General features: G+C 37.4%; 1 protein-coding gene and 1 long non-coding RNA gene across 3 annotated transcripts in view; one reads left to right on the plus strand and one right to left on the minus strand.

Annotated features, from left to right (window-relative positions):
• LOC112134965 (uncharacterized) overlaps window positions 1-14,821 on the minus strand; it is a 61,965-nt gene that overhangs the window by 26,371 nt on the left and 20,773 nt on the right. The gene's annotated exons all lie outside the window — the stretch shown is intronic.
• PGM5 (phosphoglucomutase 5) overlaps window positions 1-14,821 on the plus strand; it is a 178,341-nt gene that overhangs the window by 13,182 nt on the left and 150,338 nt on the right. Inside the window, exons 2-3 of the mRNA XM_024252660.3 lie at window positions 7,340-7,502; window positions 13,491-13,637. Coding sequence (XP_024108428.2) covers window positions 7,340-7,502; window positions 13,491-13,637 — 310 coding nt within the window. The remainder of the gene's footprint in view (window positions 1-7,339; window positions 7,503-13,490; window positions 13,638-14,821) is intronic.

A 14,821-nucleotide genomic window follows, 5' to 3' on the forward strand; every position in this document is an offset into this window, starting at 1 on the left:
CATTTTGCATCCGAGGAAGATTAGATTTCTTGATCTTCTCAATGAAATCTTGAGAAATGGGTGGGCCGATTGAAGAACAGAACTTGGGCCACACTTCTAGATGCCTGTGACTTTTCTGCACTTATTTAGATATTAGGAATTGATTATGAAATCCATGGTGGTTTGATGCTAATGAACGCTCATCTATCTCTCCAGCATGTGTGTAAAGACTTCCAGAGGCACAGGAAGTTGAGGATGAGCTCTCTTATTTCCATCTGCTCTCCATGTAACAAATCATATAACTGCACAATTATCCAAATGCAAATGAAGGAGTCCCTTGATGTTTGGATAACCACATTCATGCCTTGAGTTTGTTATTTCTTGAAATTGCCCTTATCCGTCTCCTGTTTACCCATGGACAACACTACTTAAGGGCTGGCACTCTGCAACCCATGGCAGCTTGGCTTTGGGGTTCCTTCCAGTGTTTTGTTTTTGTTTTTAACTGAGAAGACAGGAAACAGGCATCCTTGTGTATATGGCTTGCCACAGCCCTTCATAGATGGACATAGTGGAGGCTGTGTGGTCCTGGAGAACACTTCCTCTGTGAAGCATCAAGGAAGTTTCTGTTCATTCTGTCTTCACTCTCTCCAATTCACTTGGGGAGTGATAGGGATTATAACACAGTGAGCAGAGCATATTGGGGAATGTCATGCTTAATTTTCTTTTCTTTTTTTTTTTCTTAAATGGCATTTAAAGCTAAAAAAGAATCACAAAGGGTAAGTCTGATTTAAGACAGTTCACACATGAAAGAAATCCTGCTTTCATGCGTGTTATGTCACAGGAAAAACTCATTTAAGAGTCAACATTCTGCACCTACTCCGAAATTTTAGCCTGAGGGTTTAAATGTTACCTCGCTGCTGTCTAGGACTTTAATTTGAGCTAATTAGAAACGGAACTCATACTAAAACTAATTTAGGAAAGAAGCTGTTGATGTTCTGAAGAAAAACAGCTGTCAGAAATAAGATCATTAAAAAACCGTAGTTGTATGTGGCACAAAATGTAAAGGAATAGAAGTGCTGGGAGAAAGCTTTTATAGAATAACATTTTATCTTTCTTGGGACACTGGTCTAAGGCATGTGAAAGGGCATATTGATTCCCTTGGCACCTGCTATGCTCATTTGTGGGTGAAAAAGCCCAGTGACATAATTTAGGTGAGGTTTAAGGCTTGATGGGAGGCATTGGTGCCGTTAGAAGGATGGAAACAAAGTGTTCTTAAGTAACGGCATCATGGGAAATGATAATTGCACACTCCTTTTTACTATGTCTTGGTTTCCCCAAGCATTTAGAAGTCATGGCTGGGTAGGAACAAATTTATCCTGAGTCTGTCTGTGTGTTTGGGAATGCATATGCCTCACAGATGTGTCTGCAGGGGTCTGTGTGATAATGTTCGTATATGTGATAGATGTGGACCCTGGGAGCTGTATCTGTGTGCCTCCTATGTACGTGTGTGTGAGTGACAGTGGACTAGGGTCCACTTTGCCCCCTTTTCCGCGTGGGAGTTGAAGGAAATACCCCTTAATGGCAGTAACATCCACTTCTTTGTGTCTATTCTAGTAAGTACAAAGTGCTGCAACTTCCATGATGGAAGTGGCCCAAATTAACCAATCTACCACCAGGTAGCTGGCTGATCATTTGGGGAATGGTACCGTAAGGAGACTCAGTGTTGGTCCCTGCTGCTGGTAGGGTAGGTGCTCTGCAGTGGCCATAGCCAGGTCAGCCTTGGTGAGTGAAATTCCATATTGTTGAGCCCATGCATAGCCTTCATCCCGGCCATCACGGCCATGGTATTAGAGCATTCTTGAGTTGCTATAAAGAAATACCTGAGGCTGGGTAATTTATAAAGAAAAGAAGTTTCCTCAGCTCATGTTTCTGAAGGCTGTACAAGCCTGGTGCCGGCATCTCCTTGGCTTCTGATGAGGCCTCAGGAGCTTTTATGCATGGCGGATGACAAAGTGGGAGCAGCCATATCACACAGCAAGAGTGGGAACAAGAGAACAAAAGAGAAGGTGCCACATACTTTTAAATAAGCAGATCTCATGTAAACTCAGAGCGAGAACACACTTATCATCAAGGGCATGGCGCTAAACCATTCATGAGGGATTCGCCCCCATGATCCAAACACCTCTCACTGGGCCCCACCTCCAACACTGGGGATTACATTTCAACATGAGATTTGGAGGAGACAAACATCTAAACCATATCAGCCACTTTGCTGATGAGCCCATTGGACAATGGCAGGAATGGCTGGGGGAAAGACACTCATTGACATCCACAGAACTGGTCATCCTATTATTAAAATCCTCCTCTGCCTAGGTCACCATTTGGTGAGTGTCCATATGGGACACAAATATCTTCACAATTTTCCATGTCTTACCTTAGAAGCCCCATCACCCTCTCTTTCACATCTCCTCCAGTACTTATCCCTCAGATGATAGGACAATGTCCAGCCCTCTTCTCTCTGGTATTGATGGGTTAATGAGCAGATCTCACATAGGTAAAATTTCCAGATATCTAGAATTTAATCTTCTGTTAATTCTCCAATTATAACTAAAGTATTTCAGGTTGAAACTTTATTCAAGTGTAATTACTCACTTTAACCTTCTTAAACAGAATGTATATTACCTTTTCAAAAATAACTGAAATTTAATAAGATAAAAATTTGTCTATAATTGCTCCTACTTAATAACTTTACATGTTTATTTCTGCATTTTTCTAAGTCCTTGCCCCAAAGTGGACATAATTTTATACTGTAATAGCATAAAATAATTTTGCATTTGACATTTTTGATTTGGCATTAAACTATTGTTTATGTTTCTTTCGCTACTGCTTAAGAAAATGTGGTTGGTTGTAATAAATAAATCTGAAATGTAGGCAATTTTTATCACCTTAAAAACAATAGAATGTTATTTCTCACTCGCACAATAGTCCAATGAGGATGTCCCCGGTGGGCAAAGACTCTTGTCTACCAAATGGGATGGGGACCCAGATTCCTTCCCTCTTGTGACTCTGGCATTGCCTAGAGCCACACGATTACCTGTACTGAATCTGTAGAAAGAGAAATAAGCAGTGCAGAGATGATATGTCTGTTTTCTGATATCCTCAGCCTAGAAGAAACACACATTACTTCTGTTCTCATTCTCATACTAGTTTATCAGCCATTGTCCAAATGCACCATGTGGCCACACCTAGATGCAAGGGTGGGTTGGAAAATGTAGCCCCTGGCTGGGCAGCTGTTCCTCAGCATTGACTTTGTGCTGTGGAAGGGCTTCTTAAGTTTTTGTGGACTGCTATCCCAGTCTGTCACCACTATACAATCTTCATAATTTTCCCTGTAAATGGCTGAGAGAAAATTTTGAACAAAAGTTACAAACATTTTTCAGATTCTTGATTCTCCAGACTTATTACTTGAGGGCAGTGACTAAATTATATTCAGTTCTGTATCAGAAGGTTCTTCCATATTGCCGGTTTAATGGTAGATAATAAAATGAGTTGAATGACTACATAAATTTTAGCAAGAGCATATGGAAAATAATTTGTCATGACTTTGGGTAATACTATAGGTGTAATTATTGTCCTTTCTCTTTCCTGACTTGATTAATAGCACCACTATCCATTAAGTTATTAAAGGTAGAAAGCTGAGATTATTCTTGACTCCTTTTCTCACTGGTCCAGTATTAGTTATTTATTGCAGTGTAAGAAATTACCACGAAACTTAGTGGCTTAGTTGGGCTTGATGGGGGCTGGAGGATCCACTGCAAGATGGCTCAGTCACTTGGTTGGCAAGGTGGTGCTGGCTGTTAGCCTCCCATCTGATCCTCCTCTTTCCGCTCCTGCCACTTTTCAAGGTATTTTTTCCAGAGCAGCCATTCATCATTCATTTATTTTTTCCCATTAATTAATTCAACAGATATTTATTGTATACTTACCATATGCCAGATTTGTTCTAGGTTCTTGGAATATAGCAGTGAAAAAACAAAAAGTCCTCGGATCTTATATACAGTGGGGAAATAAACATATAATGTAGAAAATTAGATGGTAATATGTGTGAGCACATATATTTATTATTTCTCATCATTTCTATGAGACAGGAGATGGGTATTCTGGCTTGGGTACTCACATGAGGTCACAGTTACATGTTGGTATTGATTTGGTAATATGAAGGCTTGGCAGGGGCTGGAGGATCCACTGTGAGATGGCTCAGTCCCTTGGCTGGAAAGTTGGTGCTGGCTATTGTTGGCAGGCCTTGCTTCCTCTTCATAGGGCTTCTTGAGTGTCTTCATGACATGGTGGCTGGCCTCTCCCAAAATAAGCAGTCCAAGAGAGCAGGGCAGAGGTGTCCATGCCATTTATGGCCTCACCATGGAAGTCACACACAATCACTTCTGCAATATATAGTGATTACCCAGATCTGCATCGTTCAGTGTGGGAGGGGACCAAAAAAAGGCACAAATGCCAAAAGGCAAGGACCATTGGGGCCATTTTGGAGGCTATTTACCACAGCCCCTCTCTTCCATATTCCAGTCCACCTGCATATTCTGTTCATCCTCCTTCCAAAAATGTATCTCAAACCAAATGACTAATTTTCATTTCTGTTGGCTCTAGCCTGGTCCAAGACTCTAACAACACTTGACTTGAAGAGTCTCCCATCTGATATTCTTCTTTCTGCTCTTGCCCCCCTTCAAGGTATTTCTCCCAGAGAAGCCATTCATCATTCCTTCATTATTCCCCATTCATTAATTCAACAAATATTTATTGTACGCTTACCACATGCTAGATTTATTTTAGGTTCTTGGGCTATAGCAGTGAAAAAAAGTCCTTGGGCTTTACACACAGTGTGAAAATAAATAATATGGAAAATGTTAGATGGAAATATATGTGATCCAGAAAATTATAGCAGGGTGAAGGAAATAGGAAACAATAGAAAAGTTAGGGACTTCTGGCTATAGTATTATATAGGGCTGTCAAGGGTGCTATCTCTGATTAGCTTACATTCAAACAGAAACCCAAAAGACAGTAGAGGGCAGGTACGTTAATATCTGGGCAAGCATTCTAAGCAGAGGAAAAAGAAAATGCAAGGGTCCTGAGGCAGGACCATGTTTGGTGTGTTTGAGGAATAGCTGTTCTTTCTGTTCTGTTGTGGCTGGAACAGAAGAGGGAGGGCGGGTGGGTGATGGAGAATGGTAGGTGATGGAGGTCAGATTATGTAGGGCCTTGTAGACTACAATGAAGACTTTGGCTTTGTTTTGTGTTGGTGGGGGACAAGGAAAGCTATTGGAATGTTTTAGTGACTTGATGTGACTTACTTTTTAATAGGACCATTTGGGCTGCTCAGCCCATGATATTTAAAAATGCAGTCAGGTCACTTTCACTGTTTAAAACCTTTCGATGGATTCCGGTTGTACTTAGAATAAAATCTAAGCTCCCTTAGCTATTATTATTATATTATTATTAAAATTGACATCCTTTATTCTCTATTACAGCAGTCGAATTCCTTCCTAATATGTACCTCACTAGTAACTATTATTATTATTGCTTATTTGTTTGTAGTCTGTCTCCTCTACTTGAAAATATATAGCCTGGGGATCTTGTGGATTTCCATACTAAATCATCCCCAGGCCACTTTGCTTTTGAGCTGTGTGAGTGTGTGTGTGTGTGTGTGTGTGTGTGTGTGTGTGTGTGTTTTGATCTCTTCTGTATCTTTTTTTCCCCTGATCTTGCTAATTGTTATATTTGGTCAGTGACTGACCTCTAGCAATGATGGTGCCAGGGCAACTTTGCTGTTGAACTGTATGTTAAAGTTTGTTTTGGCTTGTGGGTTATATCAGTACTTATCAAATGAATTATCTGGGAAGAGAGGAGAGGATCTTATTAAAATACAGGTTCTTATTCGGTAGGCCTTGGGTGGGCCTTGAGGTTCATTCTTTCTTTCTTTTCTTTCTTTCTTTCTTTCTTTCTTTCTTTCTTTCTTTCTTTCTTTCTCTTTCTTTCCTTCCTTCCTTCCTTCTTTCTTCCTTCCTTCCTTCCTTCTTTCCTTTCTTTCTTTCAGACAGAGTCTCGCTCTGTAGCCCAGGCTGAAGTGCAGTGGCGCCATCTTGGCTCACTGCAACCTCTGCCTCCCAGGTTCAAGCAATTCTCCCACCTCAGCCTCCGGAGTAGCTGGGACTACAGGCGTGCACCACCATGCTCAGCTAATTTTTGTATTTTTAGTAGAAATAGGGTTTCACCACGTTGGCCAGGCTGGTCTCAAACTCTGGACCTCAGGTGATCTACCCACCTCAGCCTCCCAAAGTGCTGGGATTCAGGTGGCGCCACCACGCCCAGCTGAGGTTCTGCATTTCTATCAAGCTTGCAGGTGATGCCCATGCTGCCAGCCCTTTGAGTAACAAGCGGGCTTTATTACCAAGCTTGGCTGAACATTGGAATCATCTGTGGAGCTTTAAAACTACTAATGCTTGGCTCTTGACCCCAGAGATTGCAATATAATCAGTCTAGAATGCAGTCTGAGTACTGGGATTTTAAAAAGCTTCATAAATGATTCTATTTTGTAGAAATATTGAGAACTACTAGATTGGATGATATTGAATCCAATTTTAAAACAAGGTGTAGCAATAAATGTTCTTCAGCGCTGTGTTGCTGACTTTTTAAAAAGTCAGTTTTGTAGCTCTAGAAAGAATCTGGCTGCATCCATGGATGACCTCCAGATCTCTGCTTAGCATGACTGGGTAATTTCTCCAATGTCTCCAGCACATGCTGTCACTTAACAGCAGAAAGAGAATTCCTACTTTCAGGAGAACAGTCATTCCTGAAGATTACAGTTAAAATATGCCTACAGATGATGGGGTTGTAGTAAATCAGTCCCCTTGCTCTCTGAGCTTGTTCTAAGTTACAGGAAGCAGAAGAAGCAGAGAAGCACTCCATTTCTTTTTTCTTGTAATCTCTAGCGTGTTCATATGCATAGTTTCTGAGTCAGTAGCAAACTAAGAACTTCTTGTGTGATTCAAGCTAACCCCCCGATTATCAGAAGCAGATGTTTCAAACTACTGAAGATCAATGAGGCATATCCTATTTACAGGTTAATAATTGACTACTAGATGCAGGTGCACCAAATGGTCTTAGAGACATTAGATAGGAGAGACAATGTCAGTGCTCCCCCTACCCTGCCTCCCCTAATCTAAAGCCTACTCTGTTTCTTTTATCAAGTGATTGGCTGTATGTTAACAGAGCCTGGGGCACTTTCCTGTTGAAATGCCTTTAATCCCAAGCAACTGGATTGATTTCTTTTTTTTTTTGGATGGTTTAGATTGGACGACTGATTATTGGACAGAATGGCATCTTGTCAACACCTGCGGTCTCCTGCATTATCAGGAAGATCAAGGCAGCTGGTGGAATCATTCTAACAGCCAGCCACTGCCCTGGAGGACCAGGGGGAGAGTTTGGAGTGAAGTTTAATGTTGCCAATGGAGGTATGTGGTTCAGAATATGCCTTAATAATCACAATTTCTTTCCTCTTATATTATTATAGTCTCACAGTGACCCTTTGGTGATAGACAAGCAAGGTGAAGAGGACCTGGCTCAGAAAAATTTAGTGAGGTGCCCAAGGTGATCCAACAAAGAAGTGGTATGATGGGCTCATGAACCCATTTGGGTGGTCTCTTGGTCCCCTGTACTCTTCAGCATAAACTATTGAATAGTTGATGCTTATCTGGTATGGAAGGACTCTGAATTTTAAAATTAAAACATACCCTGAAGGTCATTGTCTAAATGACAATGACCCTCATTTTACACATGAACAAATCAAAGGCCTGAGAGGCTGAGTTACTGCTGAAGGCCGCAGGGTTGATCAGGGTCAGATTAATAATTTTTAGCCCAAATCCTGGGCTCTCTTTTTCCTACAGTGTTGACTTTCTCTCAAAATCATAGAATTATTTCACTTTTTCTTATATTTACAGCAATTTATAGTTTGGGGGTCCTTAGTGGAGGGGGTGGGATATATGTATAGGGGTAAATTTCTTTTAAAAATTGAACACACAAAAAAATAGGGAGAATAAGAAATAGATAACATGTACCCATTATCTTGTTTTTCTATTTTGCTTATCTCTTTTTTCTGAAGAATTTTAAAGCAAATTACAGCATGAGAACATTTCACACCCAAATATTTTTGTATGCGTCTCTTAAAAAGAAAGACACATTGCTGCATGACCGTGCTAACACACCTAACAATAATAACATTAATTCTCCAATATCACCTGAAAACTAATCTGTAGTCAAATTTTTCAATAATCCCCAAAATATTATTATTTATAGCTGTTTTATTCAAATCAGGATACATCTAAGGATGCCATGCATTTGCTTGGCAAGTCTCTTAAATCTCTTTTAATCTAGAACACTGAGTTTGCATGAATGTGGGTAGGAGCCAAATTTTAACCAGCAACAGTTACCATTATAAATTATTCCTCATCCCAGGCAAAGCAGTGCATTCTGAAGGGAAAACTTATTATCTATCCCTCCTTGCAGATGTTTTACACGTTATCCAAACAAGAAAGTGTATTCATGTTGAATATTTAAAAAACAATATTGTAACCACAAAGCAGAAAACTAAACCACCCAACCACAAAGGTAGACAACAATAGAGGAAGAAGAGAACAAATTATCTACAAAGTAACCAGAAAACAATTAGCAAAATGGCAGGAGTAAGTCTTTAACTATCAATAATAACCTTGCTGGTACATGGGTTAAACTCTCCAATCAAAAGATATAGAATGGCTGAGTGGATCAACAACAAGATCCAACTAGATGCTGCCTACAAGAGACCCATTTTTAAACTTTAAGAATAGGCATATACTGAAAGTAAAGGGATAGAAGGAGATATTCCATGAAAACAGTTATCAAAAGAGAACAGGGATGCCTATACTTATATCAGATAAAACAGACTTCCAGTAAAAAGCTGTTCCAAGAAACAAAGAAGGTCATGATTTAATGATAAAGAGGTCAACTTATCAAGAGGACATAACAATTGTAAATATATATGCATCCAACATTGAAGCACTTAAATATGTAAAGCAAATATTAGTGGACATGAAGGAAGAGATATACAGCAATATAACAATAATAGGGGACTTCAGTACCCCACTTGCAACAACGGAGAGATCAACCAGACAAAAAGTTAACAAGACGACACTAAATTTGAACTATACTTCAGACCAAATGGACCTACCAGACCTATATTCATCCAACAACAGCAGAATATACATTCTTCTCTAGCATATGTAGAACATTCTCTGGGATAGACCATATGTTAGGCCACAAAATAAATCTTAACAAATTCAAAAAGATTGAAATCATGTCTAGTATTGTTTCCAACCACAATGGTATGAAGCTAAAAATCAATAACAGGAGGAATCTTGGAAAATTTACAAATATATGGAAATTAAACAACATGCTTATGATGAACTAATGGGTCAAAGAATAAATCAAGAGGGAAATTTAAAAATATTTTGAGATTAATGACAATGGAAACACAATGTATCAAAACCTACAGTATGTGGCAAAGTCAGTTCTAAGAGAGAAGTTTATAGCAATAAATGCCTACATTAAAAAAGGAAAAAGATCTAAATAAGTAGACTAACATTATGCCCCAAGGAGCTAAAGAAAGAACAAATTAAACCCAAAGTGAGCAAAAGGAAGGAAATAATGAAGATCAGAACAGAAGCAAATAAAATGTAGTATAGAAAAACTATAGAAAATATAAATAAAATCAAAAGTTGGTTCTTTGAAAAAATAAAATCTACAAACTCCTAGCTAGATTCACTAAAAAAAAGCAGACTCAAATAAATAAAATCAGAAATGAAAGTGGAGACATTGCAATAGATACCTCAGAAATAAAAATGGTCATAAGGGATTATTATGAACAATTTTATGCCAACAAGTTGGAGGACCTAGAGGAAATGGATAAATTTCTAGAAAAACTAACCCATCAAGATTGAATTGGGAAGAAACAGAAAGTTTGAACACTCCAACAACAAATAAAGAAATTGAAGAAGTGATTAAAAACTTTCCAAAATAGAAAAGCCTAGGACCAAATGGCTTCATGGCTGAATTTTATCAAACATTCAAAGAGTAATTATTACCAACACTTCTTAGACTCTTCCAAAAATTAGAGCTACAGGGAATGCTTCCAAACACATTTTATGAGGCCAGCATCACCTTGATACCTAAAGCCAGACAAACATATTGTAAGAAAATAAAACCACGGGTCAATATCTCTGATAAATATTGACGAAAACCAAATTCAACAACACATCAAAGAAATTATGAATCATGACCAAGTGGGATTTATCCCTGACATGCAAGACTGGCTAAACAGAATGAAAGATAAAACCCACATGATCATCTCAATTGGTGCAGGAAAGGCATTTTACAAAGTTCAGCATTCTTTCTTAACAAAAACTCTTAACACTTTAGGTATAGAAGGAAAGAAACCCACAGCTAACATCATAATCAATTGGGGACAATGGAAAACTTTTCCACAATTTAGTACATGACAGGGATGCCCACTCTTGCTATTTCTATTCAACATAGTTTTGGAAGTACTAGCAAGAGCAATCAGACAAGAAAAATAAATAAAAGTCATCCAAATTGGAAAGGAGAAAGTAAAATAATCTCTATTTACAGATGATGTGTTCCTATATATAGAAAATTCTAAAGATTCTACACACGCACACACACACACACAAATTTTTAGAACTAATAAATGAATTCAGTAAGTTGCAGGATACAAAATCAACATACAAACATCAGTAGCATTTCTATACATAAATAATGACCCAGCTGAAAATAATCAAGAAAACAATGCCATTTATGATAGCATCAAAAAAATACTTAGGAATAAATTTAACCAAGGGGTGAAAGTATACTGAAAACTATAAAACATTGATTGAATAAGACACAAATAAATAGATATCCTGTGCTCACTGATCATGGATCAAAAACATTAATATTATTAAAACATTCATACTACCAAAAACAATATACAGATTTAACACAACCCTTATCAAAATTTCAATAACATTCTTCATGGAAATAGAAAAGCAATACTAAAATTTGTATGGAGCCACAAAAAACCAAAGCAATGCTGAGGAAAAAAAACTTGGAGGTACCACACTTGCTGATTTAAAATTATGTGACAAAACTAAAGCCAAAACTGTGTGATACTGGCATAAAAACAGAAACATAAACCAATGGAACAGAATAGAGAGCCCAGAAATAAATCAAGACATATATAGTCAACTAATTTTAGACCAGGGCACCAAGGGGACATAATGGCGAAAGAAAAAAACCTCTTCAATAAATGGTGCCTGGGAAAACAAAAATGTAAAAGAATGAAATTGGACCCTTATCTTATACTATACACAGAAATAAACTCAAAATGAATAAAAGAACTAAATATAAGATCTGAAACCATAAAAATCCTAGAAGAGAACATAGGAAAAAGTTATTTGACATTGGCCTTGGCAATGATTTCTTGGATATCACATCAAAAGCTCAGGCTACAAAAGCAAAAACAAATAAATGGGACTACCTCAAATTAAAAAGCTTTTTAGCTTTTCCATTTTTCATTTATTTATTTTATGCACTTTAAAATCTCTGGGTATTCTTTTTTAGCATTTTAAAATTTATTTTTATATGAGTGCCTGTAGATTTGCTGTATCATTTAAAAAACAATTATTTTAATATATATTATAATTGTACATATTTTTGGTGTGCATATGATGAAAGTCATTGGAGTGGAAGATATCAAGGAACTTGGAAATTGAAAAGGAATTCAGAAGTTGTTGATGAACTCTGAAGTTATCAGCATGGATGGTTGAATGGCATCATAGACGACTATCTAGAGAGACAGTACTTGCTTTACTTTTGGAAATCAGTGTGCTTTCACATTAAAACTCAAGGACTTGAAAATGATGGACACAGCCAAAGAATACAGTATGGTGCCTGGGGTGTAGGGAGTGGAGGGAGATATTCATGCATTCTATAATCTGGCAAGCATAAAATAATGCAAAAACGAAACAAGACTACCTATTCTTTAAGTTTTGTGAAGGGTAAAAAATGGAAAGGAGTGAAGCAAAGGGCTATGTTTATTTCTTTGAGGTCTTCACTTTTCCCACACAACAAGAAAATTGTTGGTAAAATCTTCTGGGCTGTCTTCTCTCCCACTTACTAGAATAGGACTATTGCTATTCTTTTTTACGAGCATTTATTGGGATACGGTGATGGTGCTACACTCTAAGGCAGCGCTGTCCAACAGAAAAATATTGTGAGTCACATACATACTTTATATTTTTAGTAGTCACATTAAAAAAGTGAAAAGAAACAAGTGAAATTCACATTGTATTTTATTTAAACTATTATATCTAAAATATTATTATACCATGTCATCAATATAAAAATTATTAATGCAATCGATTGCATTTTCTACTAACTCTTCAAAATTTGGTGTGCGTTTACAATTGCAGCACACCTCAACTTAACTAGCCACATTTTAAGTGCTCAACAGCTAAGTGTGACTAGTAACTACTGTATTGGACAATGCAGTTCTAAGCATTGAGATATTTTAAAAATCAAGAAACAATTTTTGTTCAGTAGAAACTTACAGTATAGTTGACAAGTAAGATTCATACAGAAAGCTAGCTATACATCTAGCAATCATTTATACTTTAGATCTTTCAATCTGCTTATTTGTTTCTCAACCTTGTTGAAAAAAAAAAATCTGAAATGGCTTGCATTAAGATATACAAGGTGAAAAAAAAAAAAAAAAAGCAAAACCCCAAAAGGTGAACAAGTATTGATTTCATGTTCAATTTATTTAAAGTCTAATACTACTTGTCAATTTGGCCTTCTGAGGAAATGCATCATATATTTTTAGTTGAGCTTCATTTTAGAAGTGACTAGAGATTGTGAGTTGGGGAAAATAATTAACTTACCCTGCTAAGCTCACACATCAATTACGCAGCAGAGCTGGGAATGGAAAGCATAGTTTCCTCTTCTAGATGCACTGGGGAAGCTGCATGTAAATCTGGAATCCCTCACTTCTGTCAAATGCATATCCTGTTTGTGTCTCATATCCTGAATAAAGCTGATTACGTAACCAGGTTTCCCTGGCAGGTGTGAAACTATTTTTAGGAAAGATGTGTCATTGCTTAGAAGTGGATTAAAACAAACAAACAAACATATGGGTTGTTAGTCTATATAGAACAGGTGAGGCTGATCAAATTTCCCCCATAGTGGATGAGTACAGTATAAGAAATATCAAGGCTAATCGAACTGTGAACCATTGATCATTGTTTAGAGAACAAATGAATCTTTCTCTGCCTGGTGGAGGAGGATGGTAACATTTCACTGTTTGAAACTCATGAGACTTTTAAAAACATGTATTTTTGGTGTTCAAATTTTAGGTCCTGCACCCGATGTTGTCTCAGACAAAATCTACCAAATCAGCAAAACGATTGAGGAATATGCTATATGTCCTGATCTCCGAATCGACCTATCTCGACTAGGAAGACAAGAATTTGACCTAGAGAACAAATTCAAACCATTCAGAGGTAACAGAGCTTTTATTTTGAAGAAGTCAGCGTAACTATGTGGATGGGGCTGACTGGTTTCTATAGGGAAGTACACTCGTGAAAATTATTGCATTGTTAATCTCAGGGGTGACTCTTGATAAATGTGTGTAAACTTAATATGGTGTAGAGAGAAGACATGAGAGCAGCCAAGATATTCAGAGCTGGAAACTTTCAAAAACCACTTCCCAAACTCGATATCATTTTCAACATAGGAAAAGTGTTATGGTTGACTTCATTATAGCATTCCAAAAATAGGCTGTGAGTTGCCAAAACTTGTCTAAGCAATTAAGGTGAAGATGCTGGAATGCCTTAGCTAGTTAAGAAGAAACCTAACAAGTCAATGGGTTATTAAATTTCTCATGAAAGGTAGGAGTTTCTTTTCCAAGCCATAACCAAGCTTGGAATAATTATGCATCGGCTTATTGAATGCATAATTATTGATCACCTGCCCTATACCGAGCACCGTGTCAGGAGATTTTACAAAGGAATTCAGTAACTACCAAATATATTTAGGCAAGTGATTCAAAAATTAAAGAACCAAAATGAGATTGTCAAAAATATTATCTTATATTGTAAAGCAAATATAACTTCTACAGTATTCAGAAGATAGCTTTTTATTTTATAGATTAATTTTAGACCATATGATGACGTTAATAACATGTATGTATACAACATTTTCCCCCTATATTTTATCATATTGCTTTTTCCTAGAAGGCATAGAATAGCAATAGATTTAACATGTTTTACTTTTTTAGTGCTTCTATAAGCTTGAATGCAGTTTGTGTTAAGATGGTATCCTCATTTTAGAAGTAATTTAACTTAGCCCAAAAGAGGAAATACCTGGTTTGTGTCCATGTGATATTTTAGGGACAGAGAAAAGATTAAAATGGATTGTGTGGGGGTCACAGTATTTGCCCAATGTTACCAAATCTTTCTTGAGAAGTTTTGAGTCAGTTGTTTGCTTAGGTAATGAGCAGAAATTTACAGAGAGCCATGATACTCACTGGAAGCAACAATGCCTGCTTTTGCTAATCTAGCTGGGAGAATGCATAGGCATATGTGTGCACACGCATGGGATGGCTGGACAATTGAAGGCAAGGGGTACATTATATTAAGCAAAATGATTTCAATATGCTGATTACATATGGTTGGAAGGACTAGGC

This window comes from Pongo abelii, chromosome 13 (genome assembly GCF_028885655.2).
Source record: "Pongo abelii isolate AG06213 chromosome 13, NHGRI_mPonAbe1-v2.0_pri, whole genome shotgun sequence".
Taxonomy (NCBI): Eukaryota; Metazoa; Chordata; class Mammalia; order Primates; family Hominidae; genus Pongo; species Pongo abelii.